This window comes from Pristis pectinata, chromosome 21 (assembly GCF_009764475.1).
Source record: "Pristis pectinata isolate sPriPec2 chromosome 21, sPriPec2.1.pri, whole genome shotgun sequence".
NCBI lineage: Eukaryota > Metazoa > Chordata > Chondrichthyes > Rhinopristiformes > Pristidae > Pristis > Pristis pectinata.
The window spans coordinates 25,784,765-25,802,867 of NC_067425.1; the positions used below are offsets into that span (position 1 = coordinate 25,784,765).

Genomic DNA, 18,103 nt, shown 5'->3' on the forward strand with positions numbered 1-18,103 from the left:
ACAAAGATACAAGCTTACTGCACCATTCCTTCCCGTTTTATATGTGAACCTAGTTGGTGTTAGTTGGCTTTACCATGAAAGTGGTTTTGCAGTTGATCCTGGCCTTCTCCAGTTAAGGAGTCACTGAAGTTCCCCCCTATACTTGCCACTTCACTGCTGCCCTTCCACTGACCCCCTGACTCCACCTCTTAATCACTCTCACTAATCTAGCTGAAATTATTGCTCCTCCTAACCAAGGGTACTAATATTAGAAGCACGTGACAGCTGTCAGTGTGTAAATGGCAATGATTGAGACTGGAACCACATGGTTTGTTTGCTGGCCATTGTAATCTGATCGTCTTCACCCTCCCATTGGTTAAACACCTTCATCATGTATTTCTAGAGCCTAAGTAGCTGTGGTCCCTTTTAAAGTGCAAAACATCATAACGGGTCCTGCCTGTGTCCCTCAGTAAAGAAAAAATTCCTGGAAGAGTAGGATGTATTTGTGTTGCTACTCTTTCATATCTGCTAATCATTGCCAAAGAGAACAACAACAGAAAGCAACAAGTGTTTACACTTTAACACAGGTAGCTTAACATCCAGCATGAAGTGGAGGATCAGATTTCCAATCCTCTGCTCTTCTGCAGTTAGTAATTCTACACTTGAAGTAATTATTTGGATGACTGGAACATTCGCTGAAAAGAGCTTTCCTTTTAGGTTCTATTAATGCCTATTTACTATTTCCTAATTCCCAAACACAGATATAGAGCAAAGGAATGTATGATGTAAAGTGTGCAGTAGGTAGGAAGGATTTGCTGGGCCAGTCATTAGCCAGTTGCCTCGCCACCTCTGTTGACTTTCTCATGCCACTGAGAAGGTCCACAGTGCATCTTTGGTCTCGATCCAATCAGTTGTTGGCATATGGATTTGAACCAACATATTGAAGGTGGGTGCTTCAAAAATAAACTGAAGGCTAGAAATAGTTCTCTTTTGCATTTGGAATAAAGACTTCTTCAGGCAGGTCTTGTGGTGTGTAAGTACTGTATAGTCTCTTACAAAGGAAGTGTGTATGTCATTGGACATTATCATTCATTTAGTCATGGGAGTGAGAACTAAATAACTTTTTTTGTATGTAAAGGTGAAGGTTTGTTAGTGGGAGTTGAGAGTGTTTGTTTGCAGGAGCGAGGGAGAGAGTGCGTGTGTGTAAGGTTGAGAATGGATATAATGGCCTAGAAATTCACTCCCAGAACCCTGGGGTGGGTGGGAAGAACAGTGCTCTGTGTCGAAAGTGTGCTCAACTTGAGAGAGAGCAATATTACTGTATGTACACTTCCAAGACTTTTAGTGCCTGATGTGAAATCCAGTTCCTGCCTCTTTGTTAACTCTAGAAACTATTCCTGCATTAAACACTTCTAAAGGATGACATTGATGGTACACTGTTCAAAATTCATCCCTGACCTGATTTTCAACACCAATGACATGAAAGATTTATAGTTTTTAATTACTGCTGAACAACCAACTTTTACTAACACTTCCCCACCCGTGTCTCTCCCCTCCCCCCCCCCCCCCCCCCCCCACCCTTGAAGCGACACTATTTTGAAGGGCTGGCAGTCAAACTGGATCCCTTTGACCTCACTGAGATTTGTGAGCTCCCTTGGGATCATACACGTGCCTGGGTCTGTTTTACCCATGGAGGTCAGTGTCACAGTCACACTTGTCTGTTGTTGCTGATTTCTGCCATATCCCATAGTGCTGCATTAGGGAGATCACGCAAACTCCATTCTCCAACAGAGAAGATTGTCATCCATTTTCCATTACCCACAGCAGTGGGCAGAGCAGGCACAGGGATTTTCTACTCATAAAGGCTTCCACAAAGTGGGGCTGTTCATGGACTGCACATGTAGTATTATTTCTTGAAAGGCCTCTGTGGAAAAATTCTCTAAACAAAACCCCCCCTCCCCCCAACCATACAAAGCCCCCTTGCACACGAAGATGTCTCCTGCAAGTAATGTTCTTCGTCAACCCTTGGGAGCACTCTCCCTCCCTTTTCCCAGCATTACAGCATCCATTTTTGAACCACAGCACTACCTAATTGTTGCAAAAGTGTTGCTTGCATTGCCGCAGGTCTCTTTAAGAACTGGCTGCCACTGTTAACAGCTACAAGGCTAAGTGCAGGCAGCTGTGAGATCTTGCCGTAGATTAATAGTGTAGCACAAACTGAAACTGGTGAAGGGTGACTTTACACAGGGGAACTTAACAATGCTTTTCTGGGGAACTTGCAATTTAAAATTGTGATCTTTGTGGGACTTTTAGAATGACATTTTTTTAATGCCGTAAAACAATTTCTACCAATTCCTATGTTTAACAAAGCCATTGAATTGTTATTGTTATTGCTGGTGCCCCCTGCAGGCTGACGTGAGGCATTCTAGCTGCCAACAATGTAGCACTTGTTGATACTTCAGTGTATGTGCCAGGGTTTCTCTGATTTGGAGAATATTGAGATCCTTTTCCTAATATCACTATTAAAGTGACCACATTTGGGCAGTTGGAGACAATAATGTGCTCCTTGCATGCACGAATCCAATCCTGCACTTTGAGGATTATAGGATTATAAGGAACGATTGTAAAATGAACTGGGTGCGGTTCTGCATTGACAGCTTCATGCACTGTACTTCAAGGATAGGTCTAGTATAATAATGTGCATTAAACTGCAAAACTCTCACTAGAGTTGCTGTGAGGTATATTGGAGACTGTGTGTGAAATTTTCATACTAGCTGCACTTCATCTGTTAAAGGACCCAGCAATGTATCTAGACATTTTGTATTTCCTAACTGAATTTATTGGTGTTGACTTTAAAATCACCCTTTTCAGGAGAGAATATCTTAAATTTTTCCCACCACTAGTCAGAATATTTCTGGCTAGCACTTTGCACTTTAAGTAATATCACATCTTTATTTAAATGTATGTGACAATATGCTAAATAAGATTGACTGGGCTTTTCAGCTCAGCTCCCTTCTACATGTTTTCCCTTTATTTGGGAAGGAGTATTATTTTAACTAGTTTAATTACTTACAACTTTAAAATCACCCTTTTCAGTTGTGTATGATTGCTGACATTTAGGAGGAGCTGGGTGGGAGGCTACAGCACAGCTAGTAGAGCTGCTGCCTCATTGTGCCAGAGGACTGAGTTTAATCCCAACTCCTCCCCCTTGCCGTGCTTGCTGTGTGGAGTTTGCACAATCTCCCCGTAACTGTGTGGGTTTCTTCCAGGTGCTTCAGCTTTGTCCTACATCCCAAAGACATGTAGGTTCATAGGTTAATTGGTGACTGTAAATTGCCCCTAGTGAATGGTAGAAACTGGGGGACTTGATGAGCAAGTAGGGAGGGTAAAAAAATTGGATTCATGTCGAGTTATATTAAACAAGTGGTTGATGGTCAATGTGGATTCACTGGGCCGAAGGACTTGATTCTGTGCTGTATCTCGCAATGACTCCATGACCCCTGCTTCCTACTATCTGGTGAAATCCTTAGTCCTGCCTATGTTACTTCTAGACAATAGCAGCTTGCGTTTATGTCACATCTATATCGATAAACATTCCAACTACGGAGAAGTAATATTAAACAAAATCTGACGCAGCTGCTTCAGAAATATTGCAATGGGTGACAAAAAGCAAAATGTTTTCAGGTGTAGCCTCAAAGACCAGAGAGAGGTAGAGAGGCTGAGGTATATAAGAAAGATTCCAGAACTTCAGTAATTTTGTTGAATGAGCCAAGATGACCTCCCAGCTTGCACCATTAGCTCAATTAAGACCTGCTACTCAAATCTTAAATCGCATTGATGGCATCTTCCAAGATCTCAATGCCCCAAGTATTTTTTGGCCAATTAAGCTCTTTATTTCACTAATTTTCTTCAAATAATATGGGCAATGGAGCAGTCAACTTGTGTACTTCAGTGTCCCCTAAACAGCAATGTAATAGTGATTAGATTTATTGTGTGTGTATATATAATATATATTGGTTGATAAATGTTTCAGGCTTTGCAAGGCTAGACAGACTCTGACTATTTTTATCTTTGCTGGTTGACAGCCAGAAATGAAGACCTCCTGACTACATGATATCAGAAGCTTTGCAACACAATGGGTTTGAAGTTTTTATTTGTGAAACTGGCTGACAAATTTCTTATTATTTACAGTTTATGGGAAACGAGAACAAAGCATAGTTCACTAGTATTTCAACCATCTTGGTGCTTTTTTTAAAAAAACTTTGTAGAATTGCACTTTTAAGTGTTGGGGTTTAAAAGCACTTTTCAAGCCCTTTACATGGAAAAGTCTGAAAGCACACCAGTCTGCTGGTCATTCATATTAATTATTTTCTTGGATCTTCCTGAGCATAGGTTGGCCACTGCATAATGCACAATTGCTAGCTCCTTTGCAGTATTTTGAAGTCTCACTGAGGATCTGATAAGATGCAATGAAAGTGAGAACCTGGTGGTTCTTTCCTTTTTTTGTCATGCATCCTGAGCAACTTCCCAACCTGGGGTGACTACTCTGAAAGTTGACTGTAATCAATCAATGACCAACATGGGACAAGAGCAGGTAATGTCCTCTTCCATTCAGAACCATACAGTCAGATTTCTCTCGTGGATTGGATTAGCCATTGGATACATGCAGTGGTTGTGCAACTGCTTTGAGAATGTATAGCCTATGGCCATGATTCCTGCGGTGCTTTGATGCAAATCAGAATGCCTATTTCCCAAGCCTATTAATGACTTTTGTCACTCCTTGTGTATAATAGCTGATGATTGTTAATATCAGTGTGGCCCATTTCTTTATCCACCTTTGGACCCATGATTCTGGTTTTGTGAAATGCATTATTTATTTATCCAGCACTGATAATTTAGAGCCGTACCCATTTCCAGCAACTCTCCAATGTTCTTTGCTGGAAGTAGCCAAAGCAATGTTGACCAGTCATGCACCCCATGATATCTCAGATTCCAATGAACTTTGCTTGAACTGTACTCCTGCATATAACGATCAGTTGGTGAACATGTCTCAATTTGTAGAATCTTCAAAGAACAAACCAAAGAGGCATCACCCCTCAATTCACCACTCCCCCTCTCCTCTGTATGCTGGCTGTCTCCTCTCTCCACCCTCAGCCCTCATGCAGGGTTTTTGACCTGAAATGTTGACAATTCCTTTCTCTCTCCCCCACCGCCCCCCAAACATATGCTGCTCGACCCACTGAGTTCTTCCAGCAGGTTGTTTGATGCTCCAGATTCCAGCATCTGCCGTCTCTTGCGTCTTCACTAAACCAAATGGAAGGCTGGCAAACTATAGATGACAACATTTGGGTAAAGAGTGACAGATACAATCCTCTTTCATTTATAATGAATTCTCATTCTTAGCTAAGTTTTGGAATTTGGAGCAAAGGCTCTAGGTTTTCCTGGAAAGAATATAGTGAAGATGAGTTGGCTCACTGCCGTGTGTATGTGAAATCTTACATATCAACCTAAGAAGCCTTAGTTTAATGCCATATCCAAGAGGCAGTACCTCCAGCAAAAGAATCCTTCAATAATGCACTGAAATAAAAGCCTGGTTTATGTGCCTCAGCCTCTGGAGTGATGCTTGTATCAGGAGAAAATGTTTCCACTATGCTAAGGCTGCACAATTCAAAGAAGCAGATGTTAAGAAAGTTTATAAGACCTCTGTGCTGTAACAGCAGAATAGATGACTCCAACTGGTACAACACAGTGAGAGAGTAGAAGCTATCCCTTCCTGCTGGCTTAGTGGCAAAGTGGTGATACAGTCATTGTTCCTTCCTGCTGATATTTCCAGACACTGGGTAACAAAGGCCCCCCTCTTCGTAACATAGCCCAACTAGAACAGGATGGACTCTGGCACATAATACTGATAGAGTGCAATGAGCTAATGATTTGGACAATATTTTATCTTGCTGGCAGAGTATGTTGAGACTTTACTGGCACAGTATAGCTTGCATCTATACGGCATCTTTAAAATGTCCCAACTTGCTTTCAAGGAGAAATATCTGGCAACATTGGAAACTAAAACAGCATTGTCAAAGAACTAGATTTTAGGGTATGACTCATAACAGAACACGTCAAAAAACATGTCACTAAACATATCTTTGACATGTTTAGTTTTTGTGTTACAGACATGTTTTATTATGCAATGAAGCATCACTGACATAGACATAGGAGCAACCATCGTGTAGATTGCCAAATATCCTTTGAGACATTCAGTGCCTCCCAGGGAGTTGAGATGTGTCCCAGTAGATGTGCTGAGTACATCGTGCAGGCTGAGCTTCTGTAAGCCATCTTTACAATACTAAGAATGAGATTGCGCATCGGCATGTGCCCAGCTGGCAGTAGATGAGCAGAGATGAAAGCAAAGTCCCGCAACACAGTAATCATTCCTGCGCACAAACAGGAAGACGCAAGTTACATTTCAATTACTCTTTTCCTTTGATTTCATTCCAAGTGCAGTTTAATTTTTAATCAAGTTACCATATTGCCTCGAGTATGACCTGCTTATCACCTCCTCAAATACAACATTCACAGAAGAGCTCATGTTACGGCAGTGCAGTCTGGGTGCTGTGGTGTTTGAAGATTGCCTTATGGTGAGAACGGAAAGGTCTGGGTACAATGCCCCATTTGTATACAATTCTTCTGCAGCTGAAACAGATGCCAGCTGGAACATCTCGTCTCCACGGATGAAATTCAATGAAGTGCAAGGCTGGTGAGAACAAAAAAGGAGTTTGAATTTCACAGTCAATAAAACTTCAGAAGTTTCATCATTGCCTTGAACATGTTTCCTGCGTTACTGCGGTAACAGCTGGCTGAATATGAAAAAGCAGCCACTATAGACAAAGTGGCCTAGCTCCAAAGTGAGAGTGATGGATTCTTGCTCAGAGAAGTTGGTAGCTGCAGCAGGAGGTTAATGGACTCTTGGTCAGAGAGGATGAGAGATCCAGGGAGAGGGTGACCAGAACCGATCAGGGTAGATGGTGGCGACACTAAGAGAGCAATGCACTTTCAGCTGGAACTGGGTGCCAGTGAAGATGATGGGAAGATAATCTGTTCATAGATTTGGTAGACTCTTTAACTGGATATTTTGTAAGGGGATTGCGCTCTGTTTCAAATAGATTTCACCAAGCTGTGCCACACTTTGGGGGAAAAAAAACCCACAGGTTACAGGCTGGTTTAAAATATGTTGGCCAACTATTAGCTCTTTCTAATTAAGGAAGTACTGTGCTGCATCAGGATAAAAGTGAAAGATGCAGTATGTAAGGAATCACATGTATTACATAATGGAAGACAGGGTATCAAATGAGTCTGAGGAATTTTGTGCAAGGCTGTTAGAAGGCCGCTGTGGTGTGTACTCTGTTCAAGCCCCTGGCCTCCTGAAAGCAGATGGCTCTTTTACTCAATTAAGTTTCTGAGTATTCAGATTCAGTACCTATAGAGGTTTTAAGGACTTATTTCCTTCGTCTTCTTCTGGTTCATTTTTCATGGAATTTGTCTCCAAATGAACAAATTAGTTCCACTGCCCTTCTGAGTGCTGAGAGCTGTATCTACCTCGACATCGGTTGCACCATCCCAGAACACCAGGAAGTTGCATCTTTTGTTGCTGTGGACAGAAATTGGGTTCAATCAGTAATAATTCCTTACCTTTCCCCGTTCATTCCAAGCTTTTTGGTTTTTGATTTGAAGATTGGTGCTGCTGCCTGTGACCATGATCTTGCTCATTTTCTAAATCCCAAAATACATTGCCTGTTGCTGATGTCACTTAATTGGCAAATGCTTCCTCCCTCCTCTAACCTTATGTAGGCCTCATCTGCTTTGGGATGGAGCTCAATGCTTTCCCTAGTGTGGTGTATATTTAAACTAACATGACTGCTACTGGATTCCGTATCTGAAGCCTTTTTCCTTTAACATTGGTATTAACTGCCAATATCTGAGTGATGTCACTTGCTGATTTACTAAAAACTGCCTGGAATTGCTGCTAGTTCCAAGTTGGCTTTTCTAATTTTACTGTTTTACTTGGAGATCAGTATTTCTGTTTTGGAACTTTCCCTGCAAAGGCCAGGGAGTGAAGGGCCTTCAGGATTGTAGTGCAGGCTACAGGGAAACCACTAAAAATCCCATTGGGCGGAGAACACTGGTAGGAAATATAAAACATGAGCAAGTCAGGTTGAAAGGCTAGTATCAGCAGATGGCTTTGCAAATTGAACCAAACATTGCCTACCTGGTATTGCAAGTGTTGGTAAGAAGTCTGCACCCTACTTTTCCTGACATCAACAAGAAGGTCCTGTCTGGGTGCTTAGATAGAGACTGCCTAGTAATTTTAACCTCTGTTAAGACCAAAGTTGACTTTTGATAAGAGGCTTAAATTGACATGAAAGCAATTGAAGAGCTGTGACTGATATTTTACTTCCTGTACATAAGTCCTCAGCATTATAGAAGTAACGGCATTAAGTGCTCATTATGCCAAATCCATGTTCCCTTTTCATATATCTTCTTATTTTGAGCTGCATGGTCCTCTCTCTTCAACTAAGTGCACCAGGAAAGAATCTGCTAAACTGCCATGGGACAAGTCAATGGCCTATGGCCAATTCCCTGCTGGTGTTGCTGTTAAACCAGATGCAGCCTACTGCGCTGCTCTTTTTCGGCTTCACCTTTCAAATCCAAGCAGCAGTTTGCTTTACAAAATGACATGGCAAGTACTAAATTTTTTGCGTTTGTAATTTTTAAGAGAGTCGGAGTTACTGGAATGCAAGGCACTGGCTTTCTATGGCCCAATGAAAACTCCGGGTACTCATCCTAAAGAGGTCAGACCTCTCAGCATGAGAGCATGGTGCAATGGACTCAGCTTATTTAAACACAACAGTCATTCATTTTTAGCTGCAATGTAGTGTGATTGCATTTTAATTCAATGTGATTTTTTTTCCTTCCAAAATATTGACCAATGTCGGGTCTGCATGGACCAAAATTAATGGTTTATGGTATTTTTATTAAGGATCTGGAAAGAACTGCTCAATCATAAGGAAAATCTTATAGATTTTCAAATGTTTTTATTAGAGGAGCTTGAGAAAACATGGGTCAACTGTTGCATTTGAATGGATGGTCACTTTTTTGCCAGTGCCATCAGCAGTGTGATTTAAGTGTTCTGTGTGGTCGAATTTTAGACTGTAACCAAAGCAGCCCCTTTCTGAATTGCATTTGTATCACTATTTCAAACACAATTCATTGTTCTTTAGTCCCAGTAGAAATCTGGTGGATAATGCATTACTATTTTCATTTAGCAATTATAAACATGTCTCATTTTCTTACACTTTTATGCTCACATACTAATGTCTTTGGAATTGATGCTTGACTTCTGGTGATTTCCCATCATCTTGTATCTCTAAAGTGAAGTCAGTATTAATTGTTGAATGTGATTGTAGAAAATTCCTTGTACGAGATTGGACGTAGTGAAGATGTGTTAATCCAGACTACAGACTCTCTCTTCCAATTAGCAATTAATTTGCTGAGCAGAATAATGCAGCAAGAGCCACTCTGAATTCCATGCAGAGTGGAACTAACAAAACTTGTGCAATAAGCAGAAATGTCAAATACATAGGGAGCTACAAAAAAACAGACATCATGAAAAGGCCGAGTAATGGATTGTAGCTGTAATGCCATTTATGATTCCTAGATTGTGCGTGGCTTTCATGACGATTCCATGTAATTAATGAAGTGCACATTTCCTCAATTCAGTGCTTTATCTTGCAGCATATTCGAATTCCTTGATTTCTATACTAATAGGATTCATACACAAATACTGAAATAAGGTGCAAGGGTTTTGTTCATGTTATTAATAAATTGAAGTTGCAGTCTGCAGTTATTTACCCCATCTCTTTGTTCACAAATGCACTACCTAAAGTTTGCTAAGTTTTTATTGTTTTATTTGGCAGTTTCATCCTCTGTGGCTATGTAATACCAGTGAAGATGAACAACAAGACTATGGCTTTGTCAGTATGATCAAACTGGAGAGACCTGATCGAGACCCACATCCTTGTCTCTCACTCTTCAACAAGGTAGGGGACCTCTGCGTGTGGACACTTGTGCGTGTGCACGCACACACATCCATTCTTATGTATGTATGCGTATATTTGCACATGTGGATGTACTTAATTTAAGATGGTATTTAGCAAATTATTTGATTTAAGAGTGTCTGAGGGCTTTAAGGTTGAGGGTTAAATGCCAAAAGTTCTCTGTTTTAAAAAAAAATTGATATTTTTCAAGAAACTTAAATATTTCTAAAATTCTCCTCTGAAGGAATGACCAGAAGCCCTCTAGTATAGCACTGTCTCAGGCCAGGTACAGTTATGTAGGGCCAAGACTCAGACTTAGATTGCTTAGGCACCCAGTCTTGCTTTGACTCAGTTGAGTGGGGCTTGTGGCCTTCCAGTCCCTTCGGAGACTGCAGTGTGAGCCAATGGGCCTTGGCAATCTGCATTGGCCAGGTTTAACTGAACTTCACAAATAACCCTAAGAACTTGATATCCATGCATCAAGCTGGGAATTGAACATTCATTCTTTCTGGTGTTGTTGATCTGGCGCGAGTGAGGGCAGGAACAGGGGACGGATGGAGGACAACAGAAAGCTTTATGTATACGAACAGATTGGGTGCATTTTGCACAATAGTAATTCCTATTTAAACCAGCACTAACTGATTCTGTAACTTCTGACCACTTTTCTTGGTTCCTCCATTCCTGCCCAAGTGGTGAATTTATACATATGTGTAGCTTATTAGTGGTTGGTCAGTTATACATACAGCACCCACCTCTCGCCCAGATTCAAATTTTCTAGATATAAACTCCCATGTTTCTCTTGTATACTCATCTGAAGACATTTAATGAAATGCAGCAAAGTTTAAAGAAATGCAAGCTTTTAAACTCTTCCAACAAGATGCCAAAAGATCTTGGCCTATGAGTAATAAGTAGAGCTGAAAGTAAATTGTAGTTAATGCATCTGATCTATGTAATCACAAATTAATGTGTTAATTGTACATATTAAGGGGAAAGATTGCATTGGAGTTTTCAATAAAAGAAACTTCACTCAATACCCTCTCTCCCATCCGCCTCCTCTTCTTCAAAAGCCAAAATATTTACCTTTGGACCATTAGGAAATATTGGTACTCTATTGTTGTTTATCAGTCCAATTAAAATTACAATTAACTGGCGAATAAATTTTCTGAGCACTTTACAGCTCTGGTTTTAAGGGGAAATCACGTGTCCCCTTCTCCTTGTGCAGCATTTGGTAGTTTCAGCTCTGTCCAACAGAGGATTTACTTTTCCAGTGCTGCATACTTAATATATTTTTTGTGTCAGTATCCTTTCATCACGGTATACTATTAGATGTTGCATTTTAAGGATACTCTGCAAATGGTCCTTAATGCGGAAGTGACCAACCGACCAGTGGTTATAGGATGATGCAGATAACTCTGGATATGCATCTGGCCCTCACCACCAGCAGCAGTGTTAGATTATTCAACCCTTGCCGGATAACTGGTACATTTTGGCTATGCCACCACAGTTTCTTGTAAATTCTAGGATTCAGGTAAGTGTAAGAGATATGAAATGTGCCTAATGTTATGGCAGATAGGCCTTCCCAAGGCAGCTATTGAATAAGAACAGTGCAAAAAATCTGGAGAATTTCTGTCTGTGTAGGTACTTAATTTGTAGGTTGTTTTTCTTAGGATCTTTGCCTTTGCCATTTACTTTGCTGACCCTGAGTGTGATCATCAACATGACATGATGTTGTAAGCCTAGATATGGGCCTGGAGGTTTGTGAAAGTGAAGCTGAAGTAGAAGAATTATGGAGTGAAAGGTGTAATGGTTGAAGGTCTTGCCATTAGTTGAGGAATTAGTAGGGGAGCTGTATGTGAACTTGTTGATGGGGGAAATCAGCAGAGCATAAAGGAAAAACTGGGACACAGTGCAGAAGAAAGTTCAGAGGTACAATCCACAAACTGAGGTTGGATTGGAGCCCAGAATGCCATAAAGGAAGTTGATGAAGATGAGCTGCAGGTTTCTGGTGTAAGAATGAAGCACCATTGAAGTACAAGTGCAAGCAGCATATTGAGCTGAAAGAGCTAGACAGACTGTTCTATGTATTTTGAAGATTACTGCTGAATATAGTAGCTTTATTTAAAGTTGAGCGTCATATATAGTGGCATAGAAGCAGATACATTGGCCCAACTTGTCCATGCCGACCAAGTTCTCTACCTGAGCTAGTCCCATTTGCCTGCATCTGACCCATATCCCTCTAAACCTTTATTATTCATGTACCCATCCAAATGTCTTTTAAATGTTGTAATGGTACCCGCCTCTGCCACTTCCTCTGGCCACTCGTTCCACATACCCATCACCTTTTGTGTGGAAAAGCTTACCCCTCGGGTCCCCATTAAGTCTTTCCCCTCTCACCTTAAACCTATGACTCCCCTACCTTGGGAGAAAGGACTAAGACCATTCACCTTATCTATGTCCCTCATGACTTTATACACCTCTAAGGTCTCCCCTCCGCCGCCTTTGCTCCACTTGTCTAAGTTAAACTCTATCTGCCATTCCTTGGCCCACTTTTGCAGTTGATCTACATGCTGTTGTAATCTTAGGTAACCACCTTCACCGTCTACCACACCGCCAATTTTGGTGTCATTGTAGACTTACTAACCATGCCAACTACATGCTCATCTAAGTCATTAGTAGAGATGATGAACAACAGCAGACCCAGCACCAATCCCTGTGGTGCACCGCTGGTCACAGGCCTCCAATGTGAAAAGCAGCCCTCCACTACCACCACCCCCTGATACCTACCACCAAGCCAATATGTACACATTGTCACCCTAAAATAAAACTGAAAAGGTATTGAGTGTTGAGTGCTCTGGGGTAAGTGATGAACTGAGACTTACTTGGGGAGCAATGTCCCTTTAATAAAGCTGACTGGGATTTCAGCTAGACCTTGACTATCAGCAAGGATCTGGATGACTGTCAAATGGATTGCAGAACACTATTTGTATATTGCTGGGATCAGAGAGGTGCCATGGAACGAAGACTAGATTGTGTTATTTTAGATAATGGAAGAAACTGATGTGCTGGCATTGGTGGGTCAGATTGTAAAAATAATGATTAGCTTTTTAATCGGAACTGGGGTGATGATAGAATAGGTTCATAATGAAAATGAGCGCACTTGTACACATGTAACATTCTTAAAAAGCAGCTTGTGTAGCCAAACACGACGCATTGCTGAAAGGAAAACTCAGAGACGTGGACGCTGAATCGGAGCACACTTTACTGTGGCAAGCAAAACGCACGCGCAAGAGTACCTGAGAGCCTCTCCAGCGGTCGTGAAGTAAGATTCCTGCTGGAAGGCATGCCCCATGGTTAGTCTACGACGCGCTCCTGTGCGTCCGCTCGCGGCTGCCGATGGCGGTTCGAGTCCCGTGAGTACAGGCCAATACACTGCACCCCCCACCCCCCAAAGAAACGTCCATCGGGGGTGTGGGACCCCCAGTCTGTGTCCCCCTCTTGGGTGGCCTGCCCCGCCGGCACGGTGAGGGTACCTTCACCGGCTGCTCAATGTCCAAATGCGCCGGTTTGAGGTGGTCTGCTCTGAAAGTCTCCTTGTGGCCTCCCACCTCCATGACACACATAGATCCATTGTGCCGGATCACCCTGAAGGGTCCTTCGTATGGCCTCTGTAGAGGTGACATGCATGCCCCTGCGAATGAAAATGTACTCACAGTCCTGGAGGTCCTTAGGGATAAAGGACGGTGTAGTGCCATGTCTGGAGGTGGGAACCGGTGCCAGGGTCCCTACCTTGTCCTGCAGCCTCGTCAGCAGTTCTGCCAGCGTCCATGCTGGACCTTGGGCCTCTGGCACGAACTCGCCTGGGACCGTCAGGGGAGTGCCGTAGACCAACTCCGCCGAGGAGGTGCCCAGGTCCTCCCTGGGAGCCATGTGGATGCCCAGTAAAACCCAGGGGAGCTCATCTGTCCAGTTGGGCCCTCTGAGGTGTGCCATCAGGGCTGACTTGAGGTGCCTGTGGATGCGCTTGACCAAACCGTTGGACTGTGGGTGGTACGCCATGATGTGATATAACCGGGTGCCCAGGAGCTGCTCCAGTGTTGTCCACAAACCTGACGTGAACTGTGCCCCTCTGTTGGAGGTGATGTCCGCTGGGAGTCCGAACCTGGCGATCCGGTTTGCGATGAGCATCCTGGCGCAGGATTCAGTGGACGTGTCTGCTAGCGGCGCAGTCTTTGGCCATCTGGTGAACCTGTTGACCATGGTAAAGATATACCTGGCGCCCCAGGAGATGGGCAGGGGGCCGACGATGTCCACGTGGATGTGCTGAAACGTCTCGAGCGTCGGCTGGAACTGCTGGAGGGGGGCCTTCACATGCAGATGGACTTTGGCGGTCTGGCAGTGTACGCAGGTCCTGGCCCAGTGTCCGACCTGCTTGTGCAAACCATGCCAAACAAATTTGTCTGCTACCAATTTGATAGCTGCCCGGATGGACGGGTGGGCCAGGCCATGTAGCGTGTCGAACACCCGTCGCCTCAATGCTGCTGGTACCACAGGCCGAGGTCTGCCGGTAGACGTGTCGCACAGGAGCCGAACTGCTGTCGGGCTGACGGGGACGTCCTCCAACTGGAGTCCCGAAACAGTGGTGCAGTAGGCCGGGATCTCAGCGTCCGCCTGTTGCGCCAGCGCCGTGTCGTTGATCCCTGGGGCTGAGGTGGTCACTGAGTGGATGTGGAGGCAGGACAGCATGTTGGCGTCCACGTTGTCCTTCCCTGCGATGTGGCTGACATCTGTGGTGAACTCCGAAATAAAGGAGAGGTGCCTGTGCTGCCGAGCTGACCATGGGTCCGATACCTTTGCAAGGGCGAAGCTGAGGGGCTTGTGATCTGTATACACGGTGAAATCCCTTCCTTCGAGGAAATACCGGAAGTGCCAGATAGCCAGGTAGAGCACTAGCAACTCCTTGTCGAAAGCGCTGTACTTAACCTCGTGGTCACAGGTGCCGGCTGAAAAAGGCGAGCGGTCGCCACTGGCCCTCGATGAGCTGCTCCAGGACTCCGCTGAATGCCGTGTCGGAAGCATCAATTGTGAGCGCCGTGGGTACATCGACTCTCGGGTGTACTAAGAGGGCCGCCTTCGCCAACGCCTCTTTGGCCCGCTCGAAAGCCTCAGTGGGCTCTGCGTCCCATGCCAACTCTTTGGCCTTGCCGGCCATCAGACCGAACAAGGGTCTCATGATGCGCGCTGCCGTCAGCACGAAACGATGGTAGAAATTTACCATCCCCACAAACTCTTGCAGGCCCTTGACCGTGCTGGGTTTGGGAATCTGGCCTGAACCTTGTCCGGTAGAGGGGCAGCTCCATGCTGGTTGACCCTGTGGTCCAAGAAGTTGATCTCTGTCAGTCCGAACTGGCACTTCGCCGGGTTGATTGCCAGTCCATAGTCACTCAGGTGCTGGCAGAGTTGGCGCAAATGTGCCACATGCTCTTTGCGTGACTTGCTGGACACCAGGATATCGTCCAGGTTGATGAAGACAAAATCCAGGCCTCGCCCCACCGAATCCATAAGCCTCTGGAAAGTCTGGGTGGTGTTCTTGAGGCCAAAAGGCATCCTTAGGAATTCGAACAACCCGAAGTGGGTGATGAGGGCCGTCTTGGGCACATCGTCGGGGTGCACGGGGATCTGATGGTACCCCCGGACCAGATCGATTTTTGAAAAGATGGTTGCCCCGTGGAGGTTCGCAATGAAATCCTGGATGTGGGGCACCAGGTATCGGTCGGTGGTTGTGGCGTCATTGAGTCTCCTGTAGTCCCCGCAGGGCCTCCAACCTCCTGCGGAATTGGGTACCATGTGCAGCGGAGATGCCCAAGGGCTGTCCGAGTGGCGGATGATCCCCATCTCCTCCATCTTCCAGAACTCCTCTTTGGCGAGGTGGAGCTTGTCGGGTGGGAGCCTACGGGCTCGGGCGTGCAGCGGTGGCCCTTGTGTGGGGATGTGGTGCTGCACGCTGTGCTTGGGACCGGTAGTGGAGAACCGTGGGGTGATGATGGAGGGGAAATCCGCCAGCACCCTGGCGAACTCGTCACCCGAGAGTGTGACAGAGTCTAGGTGGAGGGCCGGGAACTGGGCTTCTACGAGCTGGAAGGTCTGGAACATCTCAGTGTGGACCAAACGCCGACCCTTCAGGTGGACTAGAAGACGGTTGGCTCATAGGAAATCCGCCCCTAGTAACGGCCGTGACACCGCTGCTACCGTGGAGGTCCAGGTAAAACAGCTGGGCCCAAAACGCAGCGGGATGGTACGTGAGCAGTACATCCGGACGGTGCTGCCGTTCGCAGCGGCGAGGTCGGGGCCTGGGGCCACGTTACGGGTGTCCATATTTGAGGGGGGAGGGACGCTGATTTCAGCCCCAGTGTCCACCAGGAAACGTCGCCCGGAGTGTCAGTCCCAAAGGAACAGGAGGCTGTCGCGATGGCCAGCCGTCGAAGCAAATAGTGACGGCCGGGCCTGGCGTTTCCCGGAAAGGCACACGGTGGATGGCAGTGGCGCGCGTTTGACCCCCATCTCTAATGGTAAAAGCACCCTTGATCCGAACCCTTATCCTTGTCCCCCGTGGGTCTCAGTGGCTTTGGTTGTGGGGTCTTGGCTTTAGGGTGCGCGGTCATGGTTAGGCAGATGGAAGCCACTCCCCGCTGCTTACTCTGCCACAAAATGTCCGCCCTGACTGCGAGGTTGCGCGGGTCGCTGAAATCTTCGCCCGCAAGGAGGAGGCAAATGTCCTCTGGCAGTTGCTCGAGGAACAACTGTTCGAATAAAAGGCACGGCTTATGGCCATCCATGAGCACCAGCATGCCGTCCATCAGCTCGGATGGCTTGCGGTCGCCCAGGCCATCCACGTGCAGAAGCCGCGCAGCTCGTTCACGGCGGGAGAGTCCGAAAGTGCAGATGAGGAGTGCCTTGATCTTAGCGTGGCTGGTGCAGGAAGTCGATGATCCGGCCTGCCGTGTCCTGGTCGAGCGCGCTGATCACGTAGTAGTACCACGTGGTGTCGGCTGTAATGCCTCTGATACTGAACTGGGCCTCAGCCTGCTCGAACCAAATGTGGGGCTGAGCAGCCCAGAAAGTCAGGAGCTTGAGCAAGACTGCACTGTGTGAGTCATTGGAATTCATGTCACGGGTCACCAAATGTAGCCGAACGCGACGTGTTGCTGAAAGGAAAACTCAGAGATGTGGAGGCTGAACCGGAGCACACTTTACTGTAGCAAGCAAATTGCGCGCGCACACAAAAGTACCCGAGAGCCACTCCGGCGGATGTGACGTAAGATTCCTGCCAGAAGGCCTGCCCTGCAGTTAGTCTACGACGCACTCCTGCGTGTCCGCCCGCGGCCGCTGATGGCGGTTCGAGTCCTGTGAGTACGGGCCACTACACTTGGATAATTACTATCCATTGGAGCGTGTCTGATAACCAGCGAATAAGCCCCTGCAGTCTTCCTGCTTATGAATATTACTGATGTGCTAATACCCAGCACTTCATGCAGCAGTCTGGAGCAAGAAGATCCAGGTGGGCTGTTTCATTGCACATTCTTGCTTCTTGTTTCAGAGGCAGATCCGGCCTGACCTCAACCATTAATTGTTTGTCTGGTAGAACTTGGCTCTTCATTTCACTTTCAGAGCCAAGGGAAATAATTATGGGTTATTGGAGATTTAGGAAAGGAACAAGCCAATAAGATGATAGAAGGTTGCTTGTATTCTGTTGTAATGTTTGTTCATACAGGCAACTGAAAAGGCATAGCTAATGCTTTGAAGATTTGCTTTTACTTTTGTCATATGTCTTGATTATTTTCTGACTAAATCAAAGAAGTACCAAACATACAAACTGTCATTTTACTCTGGCTGAATTGTGACCGAATGATTATTTCTTAGTTAATACTTTTACAGCCAAAAAACTTTTTTAAGAACCAAGTGCTTCCAGGCATAGGAGTTAATTGCCAAAGTCTGTAAGGGATAGTCTAGTCCCATAAGCACTAAGAGCACCAGCC

The 18,103-nt window shown here is 45.3% G+C and overlaps 1 protein-coding gene across 3 annotated transcripts in view; it reads left to right on the forward strand.

Moving 5' to 3' along the window:
• Positions 1 to 18,103, forward strand: part of LOC127581416 (E3 ubiquitin-protein ligase RNF43) — a 157,866-nt gene that overhangs the window by 90,677 nt on the left and 49,086 nt on the right. For 2 of the 3 annotated variants that reach the window (XM_052035816.1, XM_052035817.1), the window contains exon 2: positions 9,951 to 10,073. In XM_052035816.1, coding sequence (XP_051891776.1) covers positions 9,951 to 10,073 — 123 coding nt within the window. Of the gene's footprint in view, positions 1 to 6,595; positions 6,734 to 9,950; positions 10,074 to 18,103 lie in introns of those variants that run through there. The other variant, XM_052035818.1, reaches the window with a different exon arrangement.